This window comes from Neoarius graeffei, chromosome 16, assembly GCF_027579695.1.
Source record: "Neoarius graeffei isolate fNeoGra1 chromosome 16, fNeoGra1.pri, whole genome shotgun sequence".
NCBI classification, from domain to species: domain Eukaryota; kingdom Metazoa; phylum Chordata; class Actinopteri; order Siluriformes; family Ariidae; genus Neoarius; species Neoarius graeffei.
Genome location: NC_083584.1, coordinates 46530155 through 46546795, shown reverse-complemented (window position 1 = coordinate 46546795; position 16641 = coordinate 46530155). Strand labels below are relative to the sequence as shown.

The 16641-nt window shown below is 41.1% G+C and overlaps 1 protein-coding gene across 2 annotated transcripts in view; it reads right to left on the bottom strand.

Moving 5' to 3' along the window:
- Positions 1 to 15455, bottom strand: part of snx8a (sorting nexin 8a) — an 85257-nt gene extending 69802 nt beyond the window's left edge. The window contains exon 1 of one of the 2 annotated variants that reach the window (XM_060943082.1): positions 15335 to 15455. In XM_060943082.1, the coding sequence (XP_060799065.1) occupies positions 15335 to 15356 (22 nt within the window). In that variant the 5' untranslated portion in view covers positions 15357 to 15455. The remainder of the gene's footprint in view (positions 1 to 15334) is intronic. The other variant, XM_060943081.1, reaches the window with a different exon arrangement.
- Positions 15456 to 16641: the final 1186 nt, after the last annotated feature.

Here is a 16641-nt window from a genome sequence, read left to right as displayed (position 1 = left end):
AATTTACCTGTGATATGCACTTGTTACAGGGAAAAAAAAAAAGTTTGTATCTGAGCAGCATATTCCATAAGAGAGCACTTTTCAGATTAAAAAAGAAAACATAATGAAGGCTGCTGGGTTTTGGTGCAAAATGAAGAAGCGAGTGTGACAGTCAAAGTGTCCAGAAGAACTGTGGCTGGTTCTGGAAGATGCTCAGTAAAACCTACAGCTCATTTCCTTATCAAACCACACACTGTACCTGAGACTACCATTTTTTTTTAAAGCAAAGGGTCGTCTCACACCAAATATTGACTTTGTTTTGACATTCGTCCTGTCTATAAGGTGTCTCTGGCATTGTTTGTGATATGATGATGTCTTCCACTCTGTCTACATTGTTGTCTCCTGTCTTAGTGGCTGTATTTGTGAGACTGATTCAGTTTGTAGTGATGCGAGTGCCTTGATGGCTTGTCTGATGTGTAAACACTTCTGTTCTGTTTATGTTTGTTTATATTGTTTTTAACAACCTGACTTTTACAAAAGTTGGTCACATGGGTCTACAAACATCATGCCTCAGGACTGCAGCTGAAAATTAGCCTGCTGGCAAACACTGGCACATTTACAGTTTTGTTGATTAATGTGCATTCTCATCTCATTATCTGTAGCCGCTTTATCCTGTTCTACAGGGTCGCAGGCGAGCTGGAGCCTATCCCAGCTGATTACGGGCAAAAGGCAGGGTACACCCTGGACAAGTCACCAGGTCATCACAGGGCTGACACATAGGCCAAGTTTACATTAGACCGTATCTGTCTCGTTTTCTTCACGGATGCACTGTCGGTTTACATTAAAACGCCTGGAAACGGGAATCCGCCAGGGTCCACGTATTCAATCTAGATCGTGTCTGGTCCGGTGCTGTGTAAACATTGAGAATACGCGGATACGCTGTGCTGAGCTCTAGCTGGCGTCGTCATTGGACAACGTCACTGTGACATCCACCTTCCTGATTCGCTGGCGTTGGTCATGTGACGCAACTGCTGAAACAAGGCGGAAGTCCGCGCCGTTTATCACCTTTCATTAAAGAGTATAAAAGTATGAAAATACTGCAAATACTGATGCAAATACTGCCCATTGTGTAGTTATGATTGTCTTTAGGCTTGCCATCCTTCCACTTGCAAGTGGTAAGTGATATGCGCTGAGATCACACACACAGCGGCTCAGTCCCGAATCGTGGCTCGTGCACTTCACTCGCGCGCTGTGTGAGCTGCGCAGGGCCGGAGTGCGCACCCTCCGGAGGGCACTCGCTGTTCAGGGCGGAGTGATTTGGAGCGCAGGATGCCTGCGGAGCCGAGCGTATCCGTGTATTGGTGTTGCTGTGTGCACGCTAATCGTTTTAAAAACGTTAATCTGATGATCCGCTGATACGGTCTAATGTAAATCCCACCATAGACACAGACAACCATTCACACTCACATTCACACCTACGGTCAATTTAGAGCCACCAGTTAACCTAACCTGCATGTCTTTGGACTGTGGGAGAAACTGGAGCATCTGGAGGAAACCCACGCGGACACGGGGAGAACATGCAAACTCCATACAGAAAGGCCCTCGCCGGCCACGGGGCTCAAACCCGGACCTTCTTGCTGTGAGGCGACAGCGCTAACCACTACACCACCGTGCTGCCCTTAATGTGCAATGTCCTTTTCAATAAATAAGTAAATAAATAAATGGAAAAAAATGTTTATTACTGATGTTTATAGTTTTTTTTAAATGTTGAAACATTTAATTTCATTATTTTTTAAGCCATTTTTGGTCTATGGCATTTCTTTACATGTGCCTAAGACTTTTGCACAGCACATTTGGTCATGCAGTTACTTTTGGCAAGAAAATAACTCTACCATCTGCAGGCTGTACTTCCTGAGGAGGCTGCGGTCCTTTAAAGCATGGGCGTCGCCACCACTGAATGTGAAGAGGACATGTCCCCTTCACATTTCATAATTCTTCATTTAGACCCCCCCACACACACATTTAACATAAAATATGAGTTCACCCAGCGCCGTTTCTATTGCTTCATGAAAGAATCCATTCCACTTGATTGATAAGAGAATACACATCCCACTGAAAATCCACTCCGGTTTTCCGGGCGCTCCCTACAACAGCTCACCGCACACAGGTGAAGTGAATCTCAGCGCGAGTAGACATTTTGGTGCAGCTGCTTGAAAGTGGAGGAGGGAACGTCAGCCCCATTGCCACCTCACAATGTCTAGCTTTTCCTAAAACCTTATTCTTTTGTTATCTGCCCTCAAAATTAACCCTAGGCCACGTTAAATTAATGTTTAACTAAACAATGAAATAAGCTTAGCCTAATGGGGTATTCTTGGTTGATGATGAATTGTTTGCAGTATTTGCTCCTCCCCAGACACAATGGACATAAGGACATTCTTTACAAAGAAGCGGAAAGTCAGTCAAAATTTCCCCACAGGACAGGGTTTTTTTTGTCCCAATGGAAATGTTAGTGCAGTTAGCTGGCTAGTCAATGTTAGATGTATCAGCTAGCTTAATGTTAGCTATCATTTAATTCAAACCCAGTCGGCCTGCCTTACTGTAATGCCAAGAATGAGGTCAAGTCTGCTCTGATAAATTGATTCCCTGTTGTGATCTGAAATTGCATACAGTGAGTGACCAGTCACCAGAATATAATACTAAAAAAAGTAAAACACACCCACTAACGTCACTGTTGGTGGTGAACAAAATTGCACCTGTTCATTGTGTGAAGGTATTTTTTATGTGTCACCGTTGCTTGACGCAGTGTGATTGTGTGTTGTGAAGTTTGCATGATGCCATGTCATGCCTGTTCACTGTGAGAAATTATGAATATTCTTATTTTTAAACATACAGTTGAGTGTCACTATTGCTTGGCCCAGTAGCATGTTGTGTTGCATCTGAAACTAAATAAAAAAGGAAACACAAAATAAAAAGTAAAACGCACCCATAAAGTCATTGTTGCTGGTAAATTGTGTCACATTCGTCTCATTATCTTCGGCAGAGCGGTGGGTTTAAAAACAGGCTGATGAATATATGGACTAGTTGAATGAGGACTTATTGTTGAGTCTCTAAAATAGTCATTGAATTAAGTGACTTTTGTAGGTAAAATTAGGTGTTTAACAACCTGTTAAAAATACACCAGAATGCAGGAAATGGCACCAATTAATTAAAAATGTTCTGGGGGAGGACCCCCCGCCAGTGTGTCCCCCCCACATTAAAAATGTTTCTGATAGCCCTGCTTTAAAGTGCATATCACGGGTAAATTCAGGAGCAAGATCAATGTAATTCTCCTATTTTATGTTAAACTTTGGTCAAATATCTGTGACATTCACAGGAACGGTGCTGGACTATATCAAGTTCTGCATCAGGAATGTGACGGTGGATAAAAACATCCGGGTCTTCCCAAACCAGAAACCCTGGATGACCAGCCAGGTCCGCTCACTCCTCAGGGCTCGCGATGCTGCCTTCAGGTCAGGTGATAGAGCTCTGTACAGAGCTGCTCGAGCTGATCTGAAAAGAGGAATAAATAAAGCCAAGGCGGACCACAGGCTGCGCATAGAATCCCACCTGTCCAGCAACAACACACAGGAGGTGTGGCAGGGCATTCAGGACATCACAAACTTCAGAGACTGTGATGTGCCAACAGGAGACTGGACTGCGCCGCTAGCAGAGGAGCTAAATCGCTTCTTTGCTCACTCTGAAAACATCTCAGCAGCACTCATCTGCTCCTGCCCCCACCACCACACAGTTCCTACACCACTCCTTTCACTGTACAGGAGCATGATGTCAGACGGGTGCTCCTGGCAGTGAACCCCAAGAAAGCTGCCGGCCCAGATGGTGTACCTGGTATGGTGCTCAGAGCGTGCGCCCACCAGCTCGCCCCTACCTTCACCAGGATCTTTAACCTCTCCCTGGCTCAGGCAGTCATCCCGCCCTGCCTAAAATCTGTAACAATAATCCCAGTGCCAAAGAAGTCTCCCGTCACCAGCCTGAATGATTACCGTCCTGTGGCCCTCACCCCAGTAATCATGAAGTGTTTCGGGAGACTAGTTCTTCAGCACATCAAGGACCACCTCCCCCCAGACTTTGACCCCTACAAGTTCGCATATCGCACAAACAGATCCACAGAGGACACCATTGCCATAGCTCTCCACTCTGCGCTAAATCACCTGGAGCAGCAGCAGAGCTACATCCGCATACTCTTTGTGGATTACAGTTCAGCTTTTAATACAATACTCCCGGACATCCTTATTAGAAAACTGGACACTCTCGGCCTCCCCCCTCTCACATGTGCCTGGTTAAAGGACTTTCTTACTAACTGGCCCCAGACTGTGGGGTCATTCCGTGCCAACTCACCTAAATTTCAGGAACTCCCCCACATCACCGTCTCAGATTTTACTCAAAAAATTCTCTAATCAAGAATCATATGTTTGTACCACACATGCAAAATATTAGCCCCCAATTATGTTGTAGTTTTGGAACTACAGGCCTTTGAAATATTGATGTCAAAACACCACATGTCGAAATTGGCTCTTTCCCCAACTTCAGAGACCCATAACTTTTTATTGCAGCTATCTAGAAAGTTGTGTGTGCAGATTCTTACTGAATGATACCCACTCTTTTCAAATCTGTTGCCAGAAAGCCTCTGAAGGACATACTTTTTGCATAATAGGAAGCCAAAAATGGCATTTTGGCCAAAATCGCTTAAAATTCATTAAAACTCAAAGGGGCCTAGTAGAAATATGAAACTAGTTAGATTTTTTTCCTCATTACATAGTAATTGTAGGGTTGTTATCTGTTCACAGAAACATATTTTGCGATGAAAATTATATTCCTGAATTTTTAAAAAAAATTTTAACATCTTACGTCCTTTCCGAGGGGGCTAAAATAGGGCATTTTTGCCATCTTATTTGTTAATGTGGCTAGGGGTTTAGGATCTTCTAGTTTTTTGTGAAGATGCTCTCATATAAGATGTAACTACTCCCTGATTTTTTTTAACAAACGCCCCTTGCTTCATATTTTAATAATTTTTTTTTGTACATGGACAGTTTCATCATTTTTCACTTTTTTCCACATTCAGAACTCTGTAACTCTACACTGGAAAATTCCTACTAGCAGCTATTTCAGATTTACATACACTGACATACAAATTTTCATATTTTAGTAGTAGTCTGCCCAAGAAATTCATATTTTTCTTTCTATTGGGACCTAAAAACAGCTATTTGGCCAAAAATGACAAAAATGTTGATATTTTTCAAGTTCTGGAGGGAATGGGCTATTTTCCTCATAAATTAAAGATGTGGTGACTTTTTCTATCCATATATATATATATATATATATATATATATATATATATATATATTAGCAATGATATCCTTAGTAAATGTTGATTTTTAATTGAAAAATGTGTCTTACATTCCTGTTATTTGAAATCATATGTCAATTTCATGAGACAAGGACGAGGCAACACATTCTCATGGCCACCACAAAGCAGGAAAGATGAATGTTGGGTGCCTTTGCTTCATGTCCTTTGTGTGGTAGAGGCCCCAAACATAAAAAGTGGGGGACGCCATTATCAACTAACAGAGGATGACTTCAAACTTGTGAAAGACTTAAGTTTTAACTTATGTACTACTAGATGACAGTTTATGAGTGTCTTAGCACATCACATGAAACTGTACTGCCTGTGAATGAATTACCCATTATCACGGATGCCCATATTTGACTTTAAATTATGTACAAATCTTGTGATGTTTTTCAACATCATGATCATGGATCATTGAATGTGTTAATATGTAAATAAAACCTCATTGCTAAATGTTTTGTGCTTACACAACCTTGAAGTATATAAAAAATACTACTCCAGAATTTTGTTGTTATTTTTCTATATTTTCCAAGGATATTCAACAAAAATTGCAATTATACCTAAAATTTTCTAATTGCAAAAAATAATATACAATACAGAAAAAGTTGTTCAGGAAATGTGTATGCCTAGATTAGGTTCTTATAAGCCTTAATTTGTGTGCAAAACACCCCTTTATTATTCCCTTGTTTATTAAAAGCTGCCCAGCGTTTTTGTCATTTTTGGCCAAATAGCTGTTTTTAGGTCCCAATAGAAAGAAAAATATGAATTTCTTGGGCATACAACTACTAAAATATGAAAATTTGTGTGTCAGTGTATGTAAATCTGAAATAGCTGCTAGTAGGAATCTTCCAATTTAGAGTTACAGAGTTCTGAATGTGGAAAAAAGTGAAAAATGATGAAACTGTCCATGTACAAAAAAAATTATTAAAATATGAAGCAAGGGGCGTTTGTTAAAAAAAATCAGGGAGTAGTTACATCTTATATGAGAGCATCTTCACAAAAAATTTGAAGATCCTAAACCCCTAGCCACATGACCAAATAAGATGGCGAAAATGCCCTATTTTAGCCCCCTCGGAAAGGACGTAAGATGTTAAAATTTTTTTTGTAAATTCAGGAATTGAAATTTCATGGCAAAATATGTTTCTGTGAACAGATAACAACCCTACAAATACTATGTAGTGAGGAAAAAAAAACTAACTAGCTTCATATTTCTACTATGCCCCCTAGAGTTTTAATGAATTTTATGTGATTTTGGCCAAAACGTCATTTTTGGCTTCCCATTATGCAAAACGTATGTCCTTCAGAGGCTTTCTGACAACAGATTTGAAAAGAGTGGGTATCATTCAGTAAGAATCTGCACACACAACTGTCTAGATAGCTGCAATAAAAAGTTATGGGTCTCTGAAGTTGGGGAAAGAGCCATTTCGTCATGTGGTATTTTGACATCAAAATTTCAAAGGCCAGTAGTTCCAAAACTACAATGAATTGGGAGCTAATATTTTGCATGTGTGGTACAAACATATGATTCTTGATTATAGAATTTTTTGAGCAAAATCTGAGACGGTGATGTGGGGACCCTTAGGTGAGTTGGCACGGAATGACCCTGTGAGACTTGGCCCCCACTTCTCCTCCACCCGCACGTTGAGCACCAGCTCTCCACAGGGCTGTGTGCTGAGCCCCCTCCTGTACTGCCTCTACACCCACGACTGTAGTTCGACCCACAACAACCACCTCGTCGTCAAGTTTGCTGACGACACCACAGTGGTCAGACTCATCTCAAAGGGAGACGAGGCAGCCTACAGAGAGGAGGTCCTGAAGTTGGCAGCCTGGTGTTCAGAAAATAACCTCACTCTGAACACCAAGAAAACCAAAGAGCTCATTGTTGACTTCAGGAAGCACAGCACCGACCTAGCCCCCCTCTACATCAACAACGTGTATGTGGAGAGGGTCCACACCTTCCGGTTTCTCGGCGTCCTCATCTCCGCCGACATTTCCTGGTCAGTAAACATCACAGCAGTCATTAAGACGGCTCAGCAGCGGCTACACTTCCTGACAGTCCTCAGGAAGTACAACCTAAACTCCAACCTGCTGCTGACCTTCTACCGCTCATCCATTGAGAGCCTGCTGATGTACTGTATTACAGTATGGTACGGTAGCTGCACTGCTGTAGACAGGGAGAGGCTCCAGAGGGTAGTTAAGGCAGCACAGAAGATCATTGGCTGCCCTCTCCCCTCCCTGATGGACATTTACACCTCCTGCTGCCTTAGCAGAGCTAAAAACATTATCAAGGACAGCTCCCACCCTGGCTTTGATCTGTTCAACCTGTTGCCCTCAGGGAGGCGCTGCAGGTGCATCAGGACAAAGACAAACCGATTCAAAAACGGCTTCTTTCCAAAAGCCATAACCGCCCTGAACTTGGATATGCTCTGACTTTATAGTCCATTTATTTTACTGTGACTCTCCTCATGCAATAATTTATAATGTGCCGTACTTTATAAGGGACTCTCTCTGTGCAATACCTCACTCCATAATGTGAAACACAACACATTCACCTCACCTCAGGACTGTGCACCTTACATACAGCACATGCACCTCAGGACTGTGCACCTTACACACAGCGCACATACCTCAAGTCTGTGCACCTACCTTACCTTGCAATACTTCATAAATGTGTAATATTTTATTTTATAATGTGAATCTCTCGTGCAATAATTTATATGTGCAATGAGCAATACCTCATTCCATAATGTGCAACGCAACACATACACCTCAGGACTGTGCACCTTACCCCCCCCTACACACTCCCCCCCCCCCCCCCACTCTACACGCTGTTTTGCACTGTTATTGGAGATGCTTTAATCACATTGTACATGTGTATAGTGACAATAAAGGCATTCTATTCTATGCTATTTTTTACCTTGCGCAACACCAGAAAAATTCAGTTGAAATCAAGCCATTTGAGGCGAATTGGTCCACCTCTGAAAAAACTTGGCATTTGGATTTCCCGGCAATCATTGATTTTCGTGACATCGCGTGCGGGACGCCTCCTTCTGAATCCTACGTCAGCGCTGGTTTATGAGAAAACGACCTGGTGGTTTTCTGCAAATTTCTTCAAGGTTATCACGTAATTATTAAAATGGTTAACAGATGTATCGTAGGAGGGTGTAGCAACACCAATCTTGATGGGATTAGTACTCATCGTTTTCCAAAAGACCAGACAATGAGAGAGAAATGGGAGCGCTTGGTCTACACAGGCTGTGCACTGAAACCGTGCAAGCTCTCGCAGCCTGCTGGCGCTTCCACAGGTGACGTCACGAATCTGGCTCCAGACTCCCTTGGGATTTTTCCAGACACGTTTTGTTATTTAATTTTTTTCTGCTGTAGACAGATGGCCTTATGCAAAATTACCCTTCTGGATGAGTGTGTAAAGGGACATAATTTCATATTTTAAAAAAAAAACACGAATTTGGTCCAGGATATGCACTTTAACATCTGCAGGAAACTCCTGTGGATGTTCGATCAGTCTGTGGTCGCCAGTGTCCTGTTTTACACCGTGGTGTGCTGGGGGGGCAGCACATCCAAGAAGGACACATCCAGGCCGGACAAACTGATCAGGCGGGCCGGCTCTGTGGTCGGCGTGAAGCTGGACTCTCTGGTGACGGTGGCAGAGAAGAGGACTATGGACAAACTACTGAACATCATGGACGATGCCAGTCACCATCTGCACACCGTCATCAGCAACCAGAGGAGCCTGTTCAGTGACAGAATACTCCAAGTGCAGGACGAACAGACTCAAAAACTCCTTTATCCCTCACGCCAGGGGTCACCAAACTTTTTTTCTCTGGGGGCCACATTGTTGTTCCTGACTGTGATGGGGGCCGGGGTCGAGTCAGCTATATAACAGAATTGTATGACCCAGACAAATATGACCACCAGCAGGCCTCATTGTGTAGTAGAGATTACTAGCCTGGCACAGCCATCCCCACTACTATATTCACACTACTATATCAAACACTACTATATCAACACTTGATTCCTGGCACATATTTATCTTTACTAGTGGTTTGCAAAAGTAGTAATCGAGTCTTCACACTTTGTTTTAATTTGAAATACCACATATTCCATTTATTTATTTTCTAATAAAAATAACATCAAAGCTGTCAAGGTAAGAAACATCTGCCTAGTTGAGGTGATTGATGAGTGGAAAATTATAAATTGTAGGTAGGCCTGTTGATAATAATAATAATAATAATAATAATAATAATAATAATAAATGTGTGCAGCACTTAATAAAGGTCAAATAAATAGGCCTATAAAATAAACATTTAAAAAAACAGTGAAATTATAATAATATGAGCAATAGGTCACAGCAGTTGTGCTGTGTCCTGCACATCATTGCTCTCATCCATGGCCAAAGCAAAAAAACTCGAATTCTGACACTCTCTCATTCAGCTGGTCATACACGTTGTCCCCTAAATCTTCGGTTCGCCTGGTCATAGTAGGTGCGGAGAGACTCACCGCGTTGAGCGCATCCTTCTTGTCGGGACACACCTCCTCGGCCACAGCAAGCATGCATACTTTAACAAAGTCCCCATCAGTAAACGGCTTTCCATGGGTAGCTAGTAGGTGAGCTACCTTATAGCTAGCTCGGACAGCAGCCTGGTTGATCTGGGTTTGGCGAAGGAATACATTCTGTTGTGCAGCCAGTCCGCATTTCATCCTCCGAATCCTGTCTTCTCGTTTGCCCTCGCAAACTAGCATACTCTTTGTGGCGGGTTTCGTAGTGACGACGCAGATTATATTCTTTGAAAACCAACACACTTTCTTTACATACAAGACAAACTGCACGGTCCTTACACTGAACGAAAAAATAATCGGTGGTCCACTGTTCTTTAAAAACTCTGCACTCTCTGTCAGCTTTTCGCTTACCGCTAGCCATTTTGCTGTCCTGAACACTGACAGTTCTCTGCGCGTGCGCTGCCTGTCACTGCTTGATCATGAGCATATGACGAAAATTCGGAAAATATGGATAGTTCATTTTATAACTAAATATCAATTTTAATTGATAAAATCAACAAAATACAAGATGCAGACATATTATTTGCCAAAAAGCAATTTTGAAAAAAATAGGCCATGACCACTTCTGGGGATTGCCTTATAGGGCTGGTTCAAGTGGTGGGGGGCAGAGGGGCCAGTCAAAGGGGGGTGGCGGGCCGGAGTCGGCCCGTAGTTTGATGACCCCTGCCTCACGCCATCAGACTGTACAACTCCTCTCTGGGGGGGAGGAGGGGAACAGGAGGACAGAGGACAGAAGGGAAGGAGCAGTAGCCTAGCCTAACAAAAAGCAATACTGGACAATGTGCAATACCTCTCCTGCTGGACTTTTTTCATATCTTTTTTTTTTTTTATTTCTATATGTAAATACTTAATTTATCTAGAAGTGTTCTCTATTCTCTGTTTATTCTGTAATGATGCTGCTGGAATTTTAATTTCCCTGAGGGAACCCTCCCAAAGGGATCAATAAAGTTCTATATAATCTAATCTTACAAGCATCTGCAACATTGAATGATTGTTTGTTTGTTTGCATCCCTGTTTGGAAGCATTTCCCTCCACCTGGTTTGCTAGAATAGTCTACGGGTTGTTTTACAATCAGGGTACGCAAGATAAAAGTCACATTTAACACTTCTTATCTTCAATATCAAAAGGCTTGACTAAATAAACTTGGTTGTTTATTGTAGCCCTGTGATAGCTCTATTTACCATGCAAAAAAAATTGGTGATAACGTTATTTTTGGTGAATGTATGGCAATATGTCATATTTAGCAAAATTACTCGTGTCATTTAGAAAAAGTGCTTTTTTTGACCACAGGTAGCTCCAAAAGGGATGCACTTAAATCATTCTTTATACCATAAAACAAATATTTGGTTCCATATCATTGGAAACATAGTTAAGTTTTAATGTTGAATGCCAGTAAGTTCTATTTTGATCAAATTAGTATGCAATTGTGTCAAAAAAATGTCCTCTCCGAGACAGCTAATTTTTCAATATAAAATAACATATCTAAAATGATTATTTTCATCCTAAAATGTGGTCAAGATATTGGGACATAAATATTAGAGACAACTAACACAAAGCTTACAGCCTTGTACACTATCGTTCAAAAGTTTGGGGTCACTTTGAAATGTCCTTATTTTTGAAAGAAAAGCACTGTTCTTTTCAATGAAGATCACTTTAAACTAATCAGAAATCCACTCTATACATTGCTAATGTGGTAAATGACTATTCTAGCTGCAAATGTCTGGTTTTTGGTGCAATATCTACATAGGTGTATAGAGATCTTGCAGTCACGTGACCGGAAAGTACACAGCCGCCATCTTGTCGGTAAAAAACACCACTGAATACTGCTGCACTCGTGTACAGAATGGATCAATTTCAACTGACGGACTACACGGCTCATTTTTCTAATGAACAGATAACTAGATATATGTCTAAAATAAACGATCTACAGATTAGTGACCCTTATGGCTTACCGGACGGAGTTTTCACGACCGTGTCAGTGGATTTTGAACTGCCAGCGGAATACCCAGACGTGTATAATTACCTCATTAACTTTCCCTCGCTGTTCAGTGGTGAAGCACTGCGTGCTTATAAATCTCTGGACAGTAATCTTTACAGAAATTCAGGATTTGTCAGCGACTCAGATGTGGCATCTTGTAAACAAGAAAATAACAATCCTCATTGGATGGGTAAGTCACTTAAGTATTGAGTATAGCACTGACCAACCGATTATAGAATAGAATAAGGTAATTCCAGCTGTAATTCCAAATCGTCCGTCTTGTTTACCATGGATCTGGCGTTGGAGAGATAGAGGCTTAGCAGTGGAGATTTGAGTGGCTGTTTTCTGAGCTTAGTCAACAGGCCGGCTCTGCAGCCTCGCTTTTGCTTCCGCTCCCGGCGCCGCCTCCTTCGCTTTGCTTCCGATAACAATCCACGGAGACCCCGCTGGTCTCGCTATCTCGTCCGGAATGTTGTGCATGCGATGGAAATCGCTACAAACCGTCATTTTCTGCTGGAAACCAATGTCCAGTAAGTCCATACGGTTGTAGTGGATATTGAAGTCCGGTACAGACGAACAACACGCAAAAATACACGCAAAAAACATAAAAAACGTGCACAGGTAGGGAGAGCTTGTAGCCGCAGCTGTTGTAGTAGAATTGTATATAGTAGGGTTTTCCAGAAGAAAAGGTAGAAGTAAAAGCAGAAGTAGAACCAGAAGTAGAAGTAGAAGGCGGAATATGGCGTTTGACCGACAAGATGGCGTCCGTCACAATCTGGATCGGCTGTGACGTCACATGCAAGTGCTCAATATAGAGGCCCATTTCCAGCAACTCTCACTCCAGTGTTCTAATGGTACAATGTGTTTGCTCATTGCCTCAGAAGGCTAATGGATGATTAGAAAACCCTTGTACAATCATGTTAGCACAGCTGAAAACAGTTTAGCGCTTTAGAGAAGCTATAAAACTGACCTTCCTTTGAGCAGATTGAGTTTCTGGAGCATCACATTTGTGGGGTCGATTAAATGCTCAAAATGGCCAGAAAAATGTCTTGACTATATTTTCTATTCATTTTACAACTTATGGTGGTAAATAAAAGTGTGACTTTTCATGGAAAACACAAAATTGTCTGGGTGACCCCAAACTTTTGAACGGCAGTGTGTTTAAAAGCACTATGGAATTGTCAAAAAAAAAAAAAAAAAGTCCTCTCCGAGAATCACTTCATTTGTTTCTCCCATCTTATAGCAGATTACACAAAACTACCATACACACGTCAAAAAATTACCTGAAATCTGTTCTTTAACTTGTCCTTCACTTAAAAACTGGTACAAGAACCAGTTTGAATCAATTTGAATTTTGGACCCCTGTGACACAATTGTACCCTGATTGTAAAACTACGGAAGCCGCGAGAGGCCCTTCATAATCTTTTTTTTATTCACCTTGTTATTCCGAGATAACGACATAATTAATTCAGGATGTCGAGAAAACAAAACCGTTATTCCGAGATAACGACATGATTAATTCACGATGTCGAGAAAACAAAACCGTTATTCCGAGATAACGACATGATTAATTCACGATGTCGAGAAAACAAAACCGTTATTCCGAGATAACGACATGATTAATTCACGATGTCAAGAAAACAAAACCGTTATTCCGAGATAACGACATGATTAATTCACGATGTCGAGAAAACAAAACCATTATTCCGAGATAACGACATGATTAATTCACGATGTCGAGAAAACAAAACCGTTATTCCGAGATAACGACATGATTAATTCACGATGTCGAGAAAACAAAACCATTATTCCGAGATAACGACATGATTAATTCACGATGTCGAGAAAACAAAACCGTTATTCCGAGATAACGACATAATTAATTCAGGATGTCGAGAAAACACCACAACTAATTCGAGATCTCGAGAAAACAAAACAATTATTCCGTGATCTCGAAAAAACAAACTTATTTCATGATCTCGAGAAAACAGCTGAGATTTCTAGCAGAGCTGCGCCCCCTGTGGGTCAGACAACGAAGACTTAGAAATTGGCGGACATATAACAGAGCAGAAATGGCTTTTTACGATGCCTTGAGAGAGAGAAGGGGGCCAGTCTTCTGCGGAGGTGCCGCGGACTAATTTTGAAATTATCCCTTATTAAAAAGACTTAATGCAATCTCTCCCTGTGTCAACCCCTGATCAAAATACTGCCTTATTAGGTGATCGATTATTCCAGGTCTGAAATAGACATGGCATATGTTTAGAAAATCAGCAATTTAACCACCATAACCCTTTGAAAAACACTCTATCAGCTAAAACTATCAAAGTTCTTAAATAATATTTAGGATGGCTATTGTTTTGCTGTTTTGTGGATTTTAGCATACATTTCTGTGGCTTGTGGCAATAATATAGAATTGTACATGATCAAAGTTGATTTTAGCTTGGGTTTTACATTATAAGAAAGAAAGACTGACTGTGACATATTAGGTTGGTTACAAATTGGTTCAACTTATTCACATCTGTAAAATACAGGCCTAGGTGAGATCTCTGGGAGTGGTTTTGATGTATTACATGTTGCTTTATTTTTGCATGGTGAGGTTGACATTTACATGGAATTGCCCACATTCTAATGATCAAAGTTGCGTCTATACAGAATGAGAAATAGCCCCAAAGTCAGCATATCACAAGTCTCTTGGCGCACCTGAATGAACCATTTCTCAGCTGTTTACTCGAGATCATGAAATAATTGTTTTGTTTTCTCGAGATCTCGGAATAACGGTTTTGTTTTCTCGAGATCTCGGAATAACGGTTTTGTTGTCCCCTCGAGATCCTGAATTAATTATGTCGTTATCTCAGGATAACAAGGTGAATAAAAAAAGGATTATATGAAGGGCCTCTCTCGGCTTCCGTATAAAACAACCCTCATAATAGTTTTTTATTGTTGTTTTGCGCATGGGCACAATATGAAAGTTGCTCGCGCGTGCGCGTGGTCCAATTGAAGCTCGGTCACGCGGCCCTGAAGTGCCACGGCTTGTCTCGCGCCTGCCGCGCGCGCTCTTCATGATCACCATTAACAACACCAGGGTGAAAGTGCACAAGTGAATCAGAATAATAACAAGTAGCAAACAGCACTTAGCCACTTTTCCAGAAGAAACATTTTCACTAACTAACATTACATTAAACACACACACTCCTACACTCCATCCGCAGCTTTTCCCAGCAGTTTTCCACCAAGCTGTTTGTGAAATGCACACAATTCCTCTCCCAACATCAAAATATAACGCCTTGTGAGACAACCTGAACTTAATAAACTCCAACTCAACTGCCTTGTACGCGACCAAAACTCAAATGCAGTTAAATATCTCACCAAAACATACTCAAGTGACACGAATTTACCTTCATTGAGCTCCCCGTCCATCGCTCACACTGTCATGTGAGTACATCTGCACCTCCATGTGATTTCCTGAGGAAAATCAAGCAGGGAAAACAGAAAAAAAAAAAAAGGTGTTTCCTCCTGCCAGGAGTGTGACCGTGTGAGTGGGCGGAGTCTGACGTGTAGAAGAAAACAGAGCTCACTTCATCATGGGTCTGTCTCAAATCAACTCACTATTTCTACATCATATCTAGTGAACAAGCAAAACAATACAATAAGCTTTATTAGGTTCCCAAACACGGGGTCTTCATACCTAATTTACAAAAAAATCTAAATCATAAATATTTCTAATTACAAAGAATATTCATAAATTTTAAATGTAAGCTATGATAAAATCTAATCAAAAAACTAAAAAAAATTAATCTAGGAAAAATATACACTACCATTCAAAAGTTTAGGGTCACCCAGACAATTTTGTGTTTTCCATGAAAAGTCACACTTTTATTTACCACCATAAGTTGTAAAATGAATAGAAAATATAGTCAAGACATTTTTCTGGCCATTTTGAGCATTTAATCGACCCCACAAATGTGATGCTCCAGAAACTCAATCTGCTCAAAGGAAGGTCAGTTTTATAGCTTCTCTAAAGAGCTCAACTGTTTTCAGCTGTGCTAACATGATTGTACAAGGGTTTTCTAATCATCCATTAGCCTTCTGAGGCAATGAGCAAACACATTGTACCATTAGAACACTGGAGTGAGAGTTGCTGGAAATGGGCCTCTATACACCTATGGAGATATTGCACCAAAAACCAGACATTTGCAGCTAGAATAGTCATTTACCACATTAGCAATGTATAGAGTGGATTTCTGATTAGTTTAAAGTGATCTTCATTGAAAAGAACAGTGCTTTTCTTTCAAAAATAAGGACATTTCAAAGTGACCCCAAACTTTTGAAGGGTAGTGTATAAAAAAGCATAAATAAAGACTATGAGATCTAATAAATATGCTATATTTGTTATCATCAATTCAACAATTTTTGAATTTTTTTCAAAATTCAAAAAAAAAGGACTCTGCTGACTCGTCTTGTCTGAGAGACCCTTTCTGCATTGTTCTTCAAATCAAAGTTCATGGATTTGATAAACTGGTCTCTTCACGCAATTGACACAATCTTCTCGACGAGAAACCTGGGTTCGGAGGAACCAGCCTGTCCTGCCAGAACGTTCGCAGCTGGATACACGAGGGACGCTTGGGAGAAGTGGTGTGTCGTGTGCCTGGCGGTTCTTTCTGTGGAGGACATTGAGGATATTTACCTATTCGGAATCATGATC